Source organism: Limulus polyphemus, unplaced genomic scaffold, assembly GCF_000517525.1.
Source record: "Limulus polyphemus unplaced genomic scaffold, Limulus_polyphemus-2.1.2 Scaffold5940, whole genome shotgun sequence".
NCBI lineage: Eukaryota > Metazoa > Arthropoda > Merostomata > Xiphosura > Limulidae > Limulus > Limulus polyphemus.
Genome location: NW_013671550.1, coordinates 34349 through 49606, shown reverse-complemented (window position 1 = coordinate 49606; position 15258 = coordinate 34349). Strand labels below are relative to the sequence as shown.

General features: G+C 36.0%; 1 protein-coding gene across 1 annotated transcript in view; it reads left to right on the top strand.

Annotated features, from left to right (window-relative positions):
- The window catches only part of LOC106473164 (protein AMN1 homolog), a 40461-nt gene that overhangs the window by 765 nt on the left and 24438 nt on the right, over positions 1-15258 (top strand). Inside the window, exon 2 of the mRNA XM_013933842.2 lies at positions 10517-10655. Coding sequence (XP_013789296.1) covers positions 10517-10655 — 139 coding nt within the window. The remainder of the gene's footprint in view (positions 1-10516; positions 10656-15258) is intronic.

The following is a 15258-nucleotide window of genomic DNA, read 5'->3' as shown; positions in this document are numbered from 1 at the left end:
CATCAGATGTAGCTACGCAACAAAATCTGCATCCAGTTGATTCATAATCTACATCTGATGTTGACAGAACCTTGTCGAAACGTTGTACATTTGCTGTTATGTTAAACTTATATTAAAGTTTTTCTTCATTACCCATTCAAGCCGTCTCCAGCCTTTATTACGATTAGTTTATGAATGTTTTACTATAATGTAATACAAATAAAACTGCTTTTTCCAGATCTTAAACTTTTGCCCCATTGTCTTCAGAATATAACAAAAAAATCAGATACCTTTAAATTGAACCTATCTTTCCCTGGATAAATCTTTTTAACCATAAGTAGGAGCACCTCTTACCAACTTAATAAGTAAAGAAATATCAGCCTAATTCTATAAGGTAACTTATCCCTGAGCCCTTTCCAATAAATAAGTGTATCATATCTCATAGTCATAAAAGACTGTACACAGTCTTCCAAGTAATGGCTAACTAATGGTTTGTTTAAAAATTAAAAAGATGATTACATCTTGATTTGTAACTGTGTTTGGATAAACATACATCATAAAATTAAAATTCTATTAGCTTTGCTACTACTTTAGTAACAGACCACTGCCTCAATGACTTAAGTGACTTATCTACCACTATGCATAGATAATATTTTTCAGTCATGTTATTGAATGGGTTCACATCTGTATTGAACATGTGATCCAAATTATGATAACTCAAAAATATAATCTTTTACTTACTATAACTGAATGTGCATGGGCTCGGCCCTTTGGACTGACCCCATTTTGGAGAAGAAATATTGAATATAATTCTGAATTTACTTTGTGTGTCTACACAAAATGTGGCAAGCTTTTAGTAAAATGTACAAGTCTGTTGTAATTCAACATTCAGCCCATGTACCAATAATAAATTTCTTTTATTTTCCTCTTCAACATGTCTAAACATTTCTGACCTTTAAAAATGACAACTAACTTGTACAAAGTAATCAGGATAACTAACATACTGACTAGTTCACTCTCAGTATTTTATTCAGTCTCTAAACTTAATGACTATCTCATATTTATAATTTAATTTGGATATACTAGAAAAATTTGATGTCACATCCATAGAACTTTCTAGAAATTCTATACCCTCTAACTAACAAACAAATAATAACATTAAAAAATGTAGCTTACAACAAAATGTTCAATCTATGTATTTTTACTTAACACTAATGGATTAATTATCTACAAGATTCAAGCCCAAAAGACAAAAGTACATCTAAGATGACTTCTAAGATATCCTAATTGAATGTGCTTTACAATATTGACTTGTCTAGACAATAGAATTAACGTTATTGATAAGGGAATGGTCAACAAGTGAATCTTGTTGATTGTATTAAACTTTTGGATGTAGTTGGTTGTAAGAAGGATGCTGTTATTTTACAAAGGAGATATATATCATTTGGCAAATGACAATTATGTTAAATGCAAGGTAATGCACGTAGGCTATCTTAATTTTAAATTATAACTACCACTTTGGTGAAAATCAACTCAGTAATATTCTTGTTTTGGTCAGTTAGTCACTTGAGCCTTCCAAGGAGTGTTAACAAGCAAATAGGATTTTGTGTTGTATCAACAGGAATATTGAATATAATTCAAAAGAGGTTATAATTTTTTGTATACAAATCTCTGGTTAGACCTCATTTAGAATATTGTGTTCAGTCTTGGGATATGGATATTGAGTTGTTGTAAATGGTTCAAAGGAGGGCTACAGTTACTGTTAGATATACACGACTGTTCATTTTAAGTTTAATACAAGAGTATTATTTAGTTTATATAGTGCAAATGTTAGTTAGTTTTAGAAGTGATAGTTTTGGCAAGATTGCTTACATAACTGTTTATGAATCATTTGTTGTGTTGTTCAATTGTTGTGAATTGACATCATGTTACTCGAATGCTCTGAATTTTTCTCATTGCTTGTTGCATCATATATCTAGTAGTGTGTGGAAAGTTCTTGGCCTTAGTTGGGCTTTTTATAAATATGCAAACAAAATGTGATAGGAAGTGAAATAAAAGAAAAAGTGATAGATATAGATAGGGTGATTGTGAGTTTAGCCATAAAGAGTGTATAGTGGTGACTTTTAAAGTGTAATAATCACAGATTAGAGAGTAGAGTAGAGAAGAATAATTTTTCTTGTCAGTTTGGTTCCAAAGTAACTGATCCAGTCTTTGTGGACTTTTGATGAAAAAGAGAATTGTTTAAAGCTCTGGATTAATCCGTGGTAACTAACTGTGTAACGAACATTTGTATATGTATTTGACTTGTTTTAATTAATACATTATTTTAAAACAAGTGGACTGTGTGCTGTTTATCATTGAAATTTATTGCCAGCAAGTCAAAGACACCTACTGTAAAGAATCCTTCCAACACATACATCCACATATATATAAAAACCTGACAGCTACTATGATGATTCCTGTCAGATGAGGATAAGATCCTTAAAATTATTTTATCTTGAGAAAAAAAGATTTAGAGGGGATTTGATTGAAATGGTCAAAAGTATAAAGGGAATAGACAGGATTGATGAGTTATCTTTGTGTTCAGTGGTAAAAGTGGTAGGACTAGGTGACATGATTTAAAATATGGTAGGAAAGAAGTTGTCTGAAAATTAGGCAATTATATTTTTGAACAAGTTGATCAGCCTTTGTAATAGATTTCTTTCAGGCATGGTAGATGAAACAAGATTAGGAGGGTTCAAGAAAGGGCTCGATGAGTATTTGGGGATTCGGGGGAGATAAGTATTTGACGAAATGATTGGGATAGTCACTATGGGCCAAGAGGTCTCTTGTTGTCCCTCAGGTGTTACATTTATTGTGTGTGGGTAAGTGAATGGACTTTGTTAACCATTTATTTAATTACTTTACATATCAGATATTTGGTGGCCTAGCTTTTCATTGGATCTTCTTCCTTAGAGGGTTTTGAAATTTTCCTAATTATGGTGTTTATTAATCACAGTGTATGAAAATATTGTTCCATATCCTGTGCTACTCTTGGAAGTAATTCCTCCATTGTCAGTCATACTCAGTTTGAGGGCCATTATTATTATATTATATTACCTGACACAATAAGTTCCTATGAAGGATTCTAAGAATACATAATAACACGCCAGCCACAATATCTTGGAACACGTCTTGATAATAAGTTTTCCACAGACCCTTCACCTTAGATGCAAGTAAGCTTTTAAAACAATGTTTAAGCATGAAAGTCCATTGAAACTGCATCAGTTATGTGGTTGAATGGGAATACTTCGATTTTAGTTTTGTCAGCCATTGAATTTTAAATGTGGCGGGAAGCTTGCGAACTTTGGTTTGTGAGCCTCATTTATTTTAAAATTCTTCGTTATTACTTTGTTAACAACACTAGGGAATATGACCAGGCTCATTACAGTTCGTTTTTTTTTATATCAGAAGATTCTCTTTTGTAATCATAATCGTTTCTGTGCAGAAGGAAGCATTGCTCCAGGTCTCATATCATTACTGTCTTAATGCTCAGCTGTGCAAGTTCTTTTTTATTAACATGGAAGTATTGTGGCTTTTGGCTTTGCATCCATTTATTATTTTGCTCAATGAATATCTTTTTGGAATGGGCTGAGATATTCCTCAGGCCATTTTTTAGGCTATCATGAGGGCATTACATTGTGAAGTGATGAAATATTCACAGTGAATTAAATATATAGATACCAAAATTTAGGCCATGTCTCACACATGGGGCAACACACCACTACATTTGTATACGAAAGTTGTTCTTATTATACTGTGATTGCCCCCCCCCCAATACCTTTTTCACATTTTTAGTTTACCACTTTTGTATTTTTCTTTAGGTTACATATAGTTTTTCTGACTTTTTTTTTCTGGTCTTTTTTTTTATATTGTTAATGGTACTAATATCAACCTAAAATTCCAAATAAGGATGACGCTCAAAATTTTATGTAGTGTTTTATAATTTGCTAAAATTTCATGATTTTCATATAGAAAGTTAATGGCAATTTGGTTATCATTTGTTTCACCTGTTTAATAATATATATATATGAGAACTCGTTTAATAGCATGACTGAAAAAAATAATTTTGCATAGTTGTGTATAATTTTTAAAATCATAAGTTATTCAAACCATTGAGACAATGCTCTTTTGCTCATAGTAAAGCTACCAGAATTTTCAAGGTGTATTTACAGTGATTACTAGATATGATTATCTAGTTAGACTTCACGTGGAATACTGTATACAGTTTTGGTTTCCTTATCAAAGAAAGGATACTGACTTACTGGAAAGGGTCCTGAGGAAGCTACTGAGATGATTCTAAGGATCGAAGTGTTACCTTATATGTTAAAACATTTTCTCTTGAGGAAATAATGGCAAGAGGTGATCTTATTGAAGTTAACAAGATAATCCAAGATTGATAGAATAAAACACTTATCAGAGGCCATTAAATATTTTGAAAAGGTAGATTTGGCTCCAGGTAAGACAGTTTTATTTCTCTAACAGGGTGATTGACTTATGGAAGGGCAGTATTGAAGGACCAAATAATCCATTATTGTTCATATGTTATCATAAATGTAGATTGACATAATTGGATCCTACAAGTACACCTGGCCCAGAGTGCTTGACTCGCAATCTGAGGGTCGCACGTTCAAATCCCTGTCCCACCAAACATGGTTGCCCTTTCAGCCATGGAGGCATTATAATGTGACGGTCAGTCCCACTGTTTGTTGGTAAAAGAGTAGCCCATGAGTTGGTGGTGGGTGGTAATGATTAGCTGCCTTCCCTCTAGTCTTTCACTGCTAAGTTAGGGACAGTAGCACAGATAGCCATGGTGTAGCTTTGTGTGAAATTCAAACCAAACCAAATAAGTACAACAACAATCTATGGTCATAATAATTATATCTCTGCATTGAAATATAGTGCAGTCACTGTGTCACAGAATACTTTTGTTCCTCTCCAGATATTAATAAGTAATTCTGACATGATACCACACCTAAGCACACAATAAGTTATCTTCCTCATGTATCTGCCTTAGAGATTTGGATGACATTAGCCTTGAGGCAACTCCCACCTAACCTCACTTGATTTCACATGAATTGTGCTACTGCCTAATTATATAATCATGTGGCAAAGTCCTCCACCACAAGAGGGTGACATGCTTTCATGTGCATTAACTCTCTGTGCATCTGCACTCATGAAACTTCATTCTTTTCCTCAACACTGTATTTACTAGACTTGTTTAAAATTTTTTAGTCTGTGTTCAACTTCATGAGATTTGCCTCATTAATGTAACTTTGATTTTCATTTTCTTTAAGGTTTTTTTTTTCCAAAAGTTTTACATTTTATCATGAATTTTGAAAGGACTGTGATTTATATTTGGTCCTGAGTGTGTAACATTGCTTGCACTTAGGTGTTATTTCATCTGTGGGTTTTGGAGGCTCTTTGACTGGCAGGATTGTTGCAGTCATTGTTCATTGAGTTGTGGATCACCACTGCTTAATGGGCCTCCTATTCCTGTCCAATTGTCCAAATTTCTTAACAGTCCGGATTGATCTATTGGATATCACCTGATTTGCTTTGGGTAGTACTTTACCATTTGTGAGATGACCTTAACCTTACAGTCTCTCTCTCTCTCTGGATTTCCTTCTCAGGTTTGTTCCTTTCCTTATCCTTTGCTTGTGTTCTTTATTATTATTTTGTTTCTAATCTTATCACCCATTATTCATGGTGTTTATATTGTCATTCTCCCTGCTTGTTATTAGGCTTATGTTGTTTTCTTTCTGTAATAACCATTTTTTTCTCATGCCCAAATGCTTTGTCCCCCTCATGTTCATGCCACATTTTGTCCTGATTTGTACACTTGTTTCCTTTCCTTTTCTTGGTTCTCTGTCTTGTATCTATCTGGCCAGCTTAGGGTTTGTGCTCCCTTATCTACTTTTTCACTTTTAGTTCCTCATTTTTGCTTTTTCTCTCTACCATTCTGTATTTCCTTTCTTAATTCTGCTTTTTATTTGAGGCACTTCTTCCTGCTTTTGTGGTTTCTGTAGGTATTTGTTATCTTCTCTGTTTAGCCTGTTCCACTTCTGCTTTATCCCTCCATTCTCTGTTCCCCTACAATTGGGACTTGTTGGGTCAGAATATTTTCCTCTTTCCTATACCCCTTCCTTCTCCTTGTGTATCTTTTTCATCTGGCTCCCTATTTTTGTCCAGCTGTCTTCTGTGGTGTTCCTTTCCCTTTGGTGACTGGGACTGCTGTCATGTGACTTCCGTTCTCAGTATCTTCCCAGATTTTATTTTCCTCTTTCTTGCCTTTGTCTAGATCTTTCTTCTTCTCACTTTTCATTTCCTAATTCCAGCCTTCCTCTTTTTCTTATCTTTCCTATACTGTTAGTCTAGTTTGTTACTCTTCTTATCAGTGACTATCACACATGTACAATTATTTGGATACCTATCTTTTCTTCTGCAGTTGGTCTCACTTTCTGCCAACAATTGTTTTCCTTTTCTCCACCTTGGTTTCTTTTCTTGTTCCTCTTCTCTTCCCACTTCCTTTTCACCTCCCTTTGACCATGTCTTTGGTCTTTTATATCTGGTCTGCAGTTGGCCATGCTTGATGTGTCAGACAATTTCCTACACGTATTTCTCCACCAGTACTCCCATTATTTTCTGTATTTCCTCCTCCTTTTTCATGTTTTCGTTCTTTGCTATTCCCTTTGACTCAGCACTGGCCCTTTTATATTCCTTGTCATTGTGTGGGCCTTTGCTTGTCATATTCATGGCCTGAGGCTGGCATTCCTTTTCTTGGACTATTTCCTTCTATTAACACATTCTTGGATGTTTCATCTTCTCATACCTTTCTTATCCAGGGATCTACATCTTTTCTTACACTCATTCAATGTTTAGTACTTTTAAACATTTCTTTTTCTCTTTCCTCAACTGAATTCAGCCTGTCTTTTTCACCTGTGTGCTATGACATATCTGGAGGTTATTTTGCTTTTAGTGACTCCAGCTTCCCTAGAATCCATCATTCCTTTGGAGACAGCATTAATTTGTCTCCAACTATGGACATTCTGGACCCATGTTTTTCATTCTTGGGGCCCATTTTGCCCTTTTTGTGCATCTTCTCGGGGTATTTTCTTGGTGACTGGACTGTGCCCAGACTACACCCTGCATTTGCTTACTGCCTCTCATAGAGAATCTCACCCTTCTTCAATGCTTCCTTCTCTGTTGAGGGCAGGACTTCAGATGTTTTGTTGCTGACCTTACATTCTCTCCACATCCACTGGCCCGATCTTCTCATTATTCTTTAGGCAGGTTCCTGTTCCTAGTGATGAACCACTTGGTCTTATTCCACTCAGTCTCTTACACAGTTGTTTTTTGTACCAACTGTCCAAAAGTTTGTTATGGGTCCCTTTGCCTTCAGGCATTAAATATACCACTCTGAGCCCATTCACATCAAGATGATATTTTTGCCTATGATTTACCACAAGCTTATATCGTAATAGTGGACCACCTCTCTCTGCTAGTCTACATTCTATAATTCAAGCCTTTCCTGGAGTTTGCTCTTGGTTAGTCACTCCCTTCATGGATACATTTACCACTCTTCATAAATCTGGAATTTCCTCCCTTATTGTCTACTATTTCTGATCCTTTGGCTCTCTCTGTCTATTTTCGCCGGGTCTGGTCTCCCATTTTTCTATATGCCAGTTCCACTATTTGTCTACTTCCTCTGGTCCTCGTCTTCACACAATACTTTCGTTCTTGAGACCTGTTGTTGGTGCCTCTTTGACCAGCTCAGCCTTTGTCTGCTGGTGTTCAGACCCCTCTTCCTTTCCTCAATTTCACCCTCTCTCTCTCTTGCTTCACACTTGTGCATCCCTACATTAAAGTTATCTTTTCTACTCCTTGTGCATGAAATTTGCCAAATTTATCACCTGTCAGACTGGAACTTCTACGTTTGTGTCTCTCTTTATGTTGTTCTTTTGCCACCTTTTCTGTCAGTAATTGTGGTGGGTCTTCTGTTATCAATCTTTCCACCACCCCTTTTCTCCTGGCAGTCATCCCTTGACCACTTGTATGTTTTTTCCTTGTCTGTTGATCATTGGCTTGTCAGTCTGTACATCTACAAATTGTCAGGAGATGTTGTATGTGGGCTTTCTCCTTTTCCGGTAACATGAGGTGTTTATTCCTCTATTGTCTCCACTCTGTTCTACTCCATCTTTCTCCTCTGTCTTTTTAATTCTGCACCCATGACTGACTGTGACCATAATGGGGTTTACATGTTCTAGTGCATTTCCTGTTTGAGTTCTTGGTTTATTGCCTTCTCTACAATCTCTTTATCCTGGCTTGTTTCCTTCTCCTTCTCACCTGCTATTACTACTGTTTGCTGGTCCATCCTATGATTGCTTCTCACATCCTCTTCAATCTTTCCTTCCTCAGTCTGTAACAGCTGAGGAGGTTGCCTGTATTACTTTCCTATCTTCTTTCCTTCTCTCTTGCCTATTGGACCATTCAGACCAGGATTGGCTGTTTGGTGTGCCTAATCACAGATCTCCTTTTCTCCATGGAGCCCTTTCCTTCTACCCTTACTGGTAGGTCCATTACATCCTCCTGTCAACATGTTCATATCGTGCTGGGGATGCTCATAGACTCACATTTTTTCACATTTGATGTGTCGCTTTCTCCTCCTCTTACATCTTTTCTTCGCTGGCCATAAGATGAGGTTGGCATATGGACATTCACCATATATTCATCTCCTCTACACCTTTTGGCTATTTTGTTTCCTGATGATTTTTGGCCTTTGCAGGTCAACATTTTTCCTTTCTTCTGCCATCTTTGAGAAGAATATGTGCTATTTCTTTTTCAGAGCCACTTTGGCATTCATAGGATCCCACCAGGTGGCTGGTAGTGCCTCCTAGAGTAGACTTATTTCTCAAATTCTGCATCAAGCCAGGACAACTGAAAGCATTCATACCATCTGCCTGATTCCATATAGACCCACTGTGACATGGAATGTTCTGCAAGACCACTTGTGGTATCCTTATGATATATCTATCTGACTTTCATCTGTTCCAGACTATACCTATTTCATGGACTATCATGGAAAAAGTCACCACCAGGGAGTTTTCTGCCTGCTTCCGTGGCATGCATTTGCTGGCTTTTCAAGATAAGGTAATGCAGTTGCCCATTGTGGTGTCTCCCCCCCCCCCTTCTCACTGAGTGAAGCACAGGAGGCACTTTCCCACTTACCATTTCCTAGCCATTTGGGGGTAGTAGACTATGAAGAATCTTCACCAGTTGGGACCTAATTGCTGGGGCTTGAACAAGGTGGGAAGTGGGGTGATGGTGACTGTAAGTGTAGTGTAGGTCACCCTTCATATAGCTATACCACATGCCACTTTTGCACTCCTCCTGCATTTGCATGTCCAGTGGAGTTGAGGTGAGCAACACACCATACCTCTTTCTATACAGCTGGTATCAGTCTAATCAAGTCTGATGGTAGAGTTGAGATGACAACACAAGGTACAGTCTGAACACACCCCAACCATCTTGCACATATTGGCTCTCCAACTTCTTAAGTGCAAGTATTCAGACAGCCATGTTCCTATTCCGCACATCCTTGCAACACATGGAAATTGTTTGATTCTTTCTCCCTTTCTTCTCGGGTAAAGAATATACCCTGGAAGAGATGGAATGATATCTTCCATTGGATGTTATATTCCATAGACTTCCTTTGGGCACTTTCTAAAGGAAGCTCATCTAAGCAATTCTTCGCACTGGCGTCTCCACCACTAATAATATAAATTCTTCTTCACACATATTCCCACCCATCTTCCACACTTCAGGTGCGCTGTTTCTTACTTGCCTCATCAAAGAATGAAGTTTCACGAGTGTAAGTGCATAGAGGTAGTTATTGTGCTCCTCCTATTGGTGGAGGTCTTTGCTGCAGGATTACATCATGCAGTAGCACAATTTATGTTAGATCACGTGAGATTAGGTGGGGGTTGCCTCAATACTAGTGTCGTGCAAATCATTAAAGCAGATACATGGGGAAGGTAGCTTACTGGGCAAAGATGTGTCTATCAGAAATACAATTTCAGATAAATAAAATGTTAACATAGATAAATATATGGTTTGTGTACAAGTTAAAAAATAAAGTTAAATTGCTTTAGTGGTGGAAACCAAAGAGCCATAATAATAAATGAGGGTTTATGCAACCAGAAGAATGTGACTACTGGCATTCCTGAAAAAGAAGGAAAACATTTTCATTCCTATATCAAAAGAATGACGATCAAAAACAGATTCAACCTATTTCATAAAATATTAAACTTTTTTGTTTTAATAAGATATCTTGCATTTTTCTGAATGTCAAGTAAAGTTTGATAAATTTTCTTTCCATGCATCAGTGAAAAACTGTTTTGTACATGTGCATAAAACACATAAATATGTTAACTACTGTTAAGTTTTATATCCTAAAGGCCTGTATGGGTTTTAAAAGGTCACCATTATCCTTTTACAGTTGCATTTTAGTGGTGATAGACAACATGAACAAGTGCGGAATGTGGGAGCTGATTAAAGATTTCCCACCACATATAAAGAATAAAATATTGGATCTGTGTGCTAGAAGAGGACTTGTCTCTGACGAGAACATACAGATGGTGAGTCAAGTGGTGTTTATTATAATATGCTATAATTTCTAAATAACAGGTTAAAAGCCAGTATTTTCCAAGTGACTGGTAATTCATTTTAACATTATTTTTATCATTCTAATTTAATAGGTAGTAAATAATTAAAGCACTCAGAAGATACACTGGTTTTTAAAATCTCTAGTATATTTACTCTAAAATTCATATTTGTTTTTTGTGATTCTTATGGGATTGTAAGTAATATCCAAACATTATGTGAATTACATTGTAGTACTGTAATCTATGTCTGATGCCTATAAACCTTAAAAGCAACTTTGAGTGTTGTGTATATTATATTTTAAAAATTACAAGCAAACAACTGTATAGGTAGTTACAGTCTTACATCAATGAGAGGAGGGGGAGTTTTAGAAAGTCTGATAAAAGATGCTTTGCATGTAAAGTTTGGCAGGGTAGGAGTCATCTTCAGCTAAAAGAGTTTTATTTTTCTAACAGTATGGTTGGCCTTTGGAATGGATTATTTTCAGGTGTGGTGGAAGCAGTAAATGTAAGGGATTTTAAAGGAAGGCTTCATAAATATTTAAATGGTAAGAGCTAACTTTGAGGGTTTTTTCGTCTTTACTTAGTTTAGTGGATGGGACAGCTTAGATGGACCAACAGGTGCCTTGTAGTTCACAATTTATTTTTTTCTGTTTAGGGTCAACCTTTCTACTTTTATATCTTCTCTGACACCCTCATACTTTTTCTACTCTCTCTCATTTCTTTAAAGTAGTATTTCAAAGTTTTCCTTATGCACGTCATGTTGAAGTTATGTTAGAAAACTTTTATGTATCATATTTGTATTATAAGAAAATTAAATTTGTTACTAACAAAGTTGTTGATGAAGTTCTAACATTATATATAGATCATGATGATAACTTGTTTCTGGTGTAAACTATGTTTAGGTAATGAACTCCTGATATCATATGATGTATATTTATATATACATTTAGAGCTAGATAATTTAATCACCTGTGAGTAGTGATAACATCAATTAGTGTTATTTAAATTAGTCAATTAATCAAAACTAGTGTTTCTGATGATTACGCTTAGATTATTCCAATAGTCGATTAATTGAGGTAACAATTAAATTGATTGTCAGGAAAATACTTGAAATCAGTGTTTTTCACTATTGCCTTTGAGTATTCTAACAGCCAATTGAAATTCCATTTATATTGATTGTTATAAAAATAATCAACTAATTGGAATTATGGTTTCTGGTTATTACTGCTTTTGATTATTCCAATTATCCAAGTAATCAAAATATTGCTATTATATTTGTTTTTGTTGTTAACCACAAAGCCACATAACTGGGAGAAGTAGGCTTGTGATTTGAGAGCTTTGATTCACTTCCCATTGTCACTAAACTTTCTTTCACTGGCTTTGTTAGTGCAAAGCATTTGAGGCTGTCTTCCACTGTCACTAATTTTGAACTGCTGACTGGTAGCACCCACTGCCAACTCTCTGGCTACTTAATTGTTAAATAAAGTGTAAGTTTAGTTTTTTTTTTGTTTTTTTACATTGTGTTATGTTTCTAATTTATAATTGCATAACTCTATTCTTTAATGTTGTATAAGGTGAAGGGTTTAGGAGGTCTAAATCCCCTTCATTTTTTTCAAAAATTAACAGCTGTATTCTTTAATGTTTTATAAGAGGCACAAATCTAGATGAGAGGGGTATGGGGTTGGGTTGCAAAGATGTGGAAACTTTCTGGGAATTTTGGGAAGTTTCCAGGGAAAATTTCGGGAATTGGGAATGTATGGGAATTTTCAGTTAATTTGTAAATTTTGCTGAAACAATATTCTAGCAACTCTTTAACAATTGTATTTTTTTTTTAAATGTATATTGTACCCTAGAAACCCATGTATGTGCATTGTGTACATTTTAAAGAACATCAAGAGCTTAATTTAAATTTCATATCCTCTGTCTGCATTTACTGCTGTTGCTTTCAGTCTCTTGGTATTACATTATTTATATACTGCATGCATCACACATGGTGTATCATGTGTAATGTATATACCACTTGATAAATAACCAATTACAAGTTACAACTTACAACATGGTTTTATTTTAAGCCATAACCACATAAAATTTTGATATAACCACAAAATTCTTCCTTGGGTTCTGTGTATTCATTAGTTATACATGAAGTAAACCATGCATCCTGGAAATCCCTTAATTACTGTTGAATCAGCATGGACAGAAAAAAATAAAATGCACATACTTTTATTTGCACTTTCGAATAAAACCGAGTGAAGAGTTATATATTGTGAAATAAAGGAAATATACAATACATACACATAGCTTTAACTAGTGTGTTTGGTTGTATTTTATTAGGGTGCATGAGGAAAATGCAAGCTTTTGTTCAAACATTTCATAATTCAGACTTTTACTAAAAGTACACTGTACACACCAGGTCAAAAGAAGAGTGGCAATAATTTTTTATTATTTTTTTTTTCACTTTCTAGCCTATCAAAATGGGAGCACTAAATGAATTTGTAATTAAGTTTTTTTTCCAATTTCCAAAACATATGAGTGGTGAATCCTTAGACCAGAAAATTGATCTACCATAGTCCTATATATCAGTTGAGGACTTGATGTATACACGTATTCCATACATAATAGGGTCTATATTTGATTGTACTTAAAGGATGCCAAGAAAATGTGTAATAATATCTACTTTAATCTGGAACATTAGCATTGAAAGAATTTTCAGAATTTCAGAATGCCACGTATACAATCTGATATTTGAAGACACTTCAATGCAGTGAAAAAAAAAAAGGCAAGGAAGTTTACTTATGTAATTACTGTTCACAGCAATATGTCAGAAATGCAACCAAGATGCAAGCTCATTTGCAAAGATGCACCACAGAATCAACACCCTGTGAAAAAGCAGCAATAGTTCCTCCTGGCACGAACTGCAAAAGTACACTTTTCTGCTACCACAAGTGATTCAGGCCAACCAGTTCCATCCATTTCATCAACCACAAAGCAACTATCATATTTTGACAGCATAGACACTGCATCACAATGCAAACTTGATGAAAGCCTAGCATGTGCCATCTATGTCTGGTTCACCCCTGATGTTAACAACAAATCATTAGTGGCAAGCATTCTTCAAAAACATCAGACCGGCATACACACCTCCCACCATACATGCACTGAGCTTGCATTTGTTGGAAGCAGAGTATGCACGTGTTCAGGAAAAAGTTGGTGAAACTATCAAGAATGCTGACTGTTTTGACATTATTTCTGAGTGGTGGTCAAACATTCATGGGGAAAGTATCATAAATTACTTCATCACAACTCCACAACCAGTATTCTACAAAAGCACAGAAACCAAAACTGAACATCATACCAGCGATTACATTGCGAATGAACTCAAAAGTGTAATTGAGGAAACTGGATCAAACAAAGTGTATGCCATTATCACTGACAATGTGAAAGCTGCTTGGACACAGATCAAAGAGGCATACACTCATATAACACCTATTGAGTCTTCTTCTGGGAGATATCATGAAGCTTGACACCATGCAAAGTTTGTTCAGGAAAGCAACAGCAGTAGTAAAATATGCCAGGAGACACCAAGTGGTTTGGGCAATGTTTTGTGAAAAACAGAAAAGCCGGAATAAGGGAGCAACACTTAAACTGCCAAGCCCAACAAGATGGGATGCTGTTGTAATTATGTATAAGAGCTTGATTGATAGCAAAGAAGCATTGCAAGAATTTGCAATTATGGAATCACTGGGTGTTGATAAAAGCATGCAAAAAGATCTGCTGGATAATGATATTTTCTGACCACACATAGTGAACAGCCTCAAGATACTTGATCCTGTGGCATCAGCAATTACAGAAATTGAAAGCAATGATGCTCTTCTGTCCGATGTACCAAAGCTGCTAACTTCTGTTAAAGAAAAATTAACTGCAGCACTTCCGGAGTCACCATTGAAACAAGCTGAGGAAAGGGCTGCAAGAAATTTAATTGAGAAGAGGTCAGAGTTCTGCATGAAACCAATCTATGCAGCAGCCAACATGCTACACCCTTCCTACAGAGGAAAACACCTTAACGATCAACAAGTTAGCACTGCATACATTTTTATAATGGTGATGGCAAACCACCTTGGTCTTGATGAAGGAAAGGTCTTAGCTAGTTTGGCAAAGTTTAGAGCAAAGGAAGGACTTGGAAAAGTGATGCCTTGTGGTCCTTTGCCCAGCACATTTCCCCAGCCACATGATGGAAGGGCCTTTGTCATACAGAAGCACTCTCCCCTATTGCCACTTGTATCCTTCAGCTGCCGCCTACCTCAGCTGCCTCAGAATGCAACTGGTCTTTATTTGGCAATGTACATACCAAGCAATGGAACAGACTAACAAATGACAGGGTAGCAAAGCTAGTTGCCATAAAGAGCAATTTAAAGCTCTTTGAACCTGCATCAGACACTTCCACATCTTTGGCATCCATGGCATACGAAGACATGGATTCTGACACTGAAATGAGTCAAATGATAGTCGAGTGCATTTCATCAGACAGCTGCTCATCAGATGAATATAGTTCAGATGAGGATTGTGAAGCTATGGA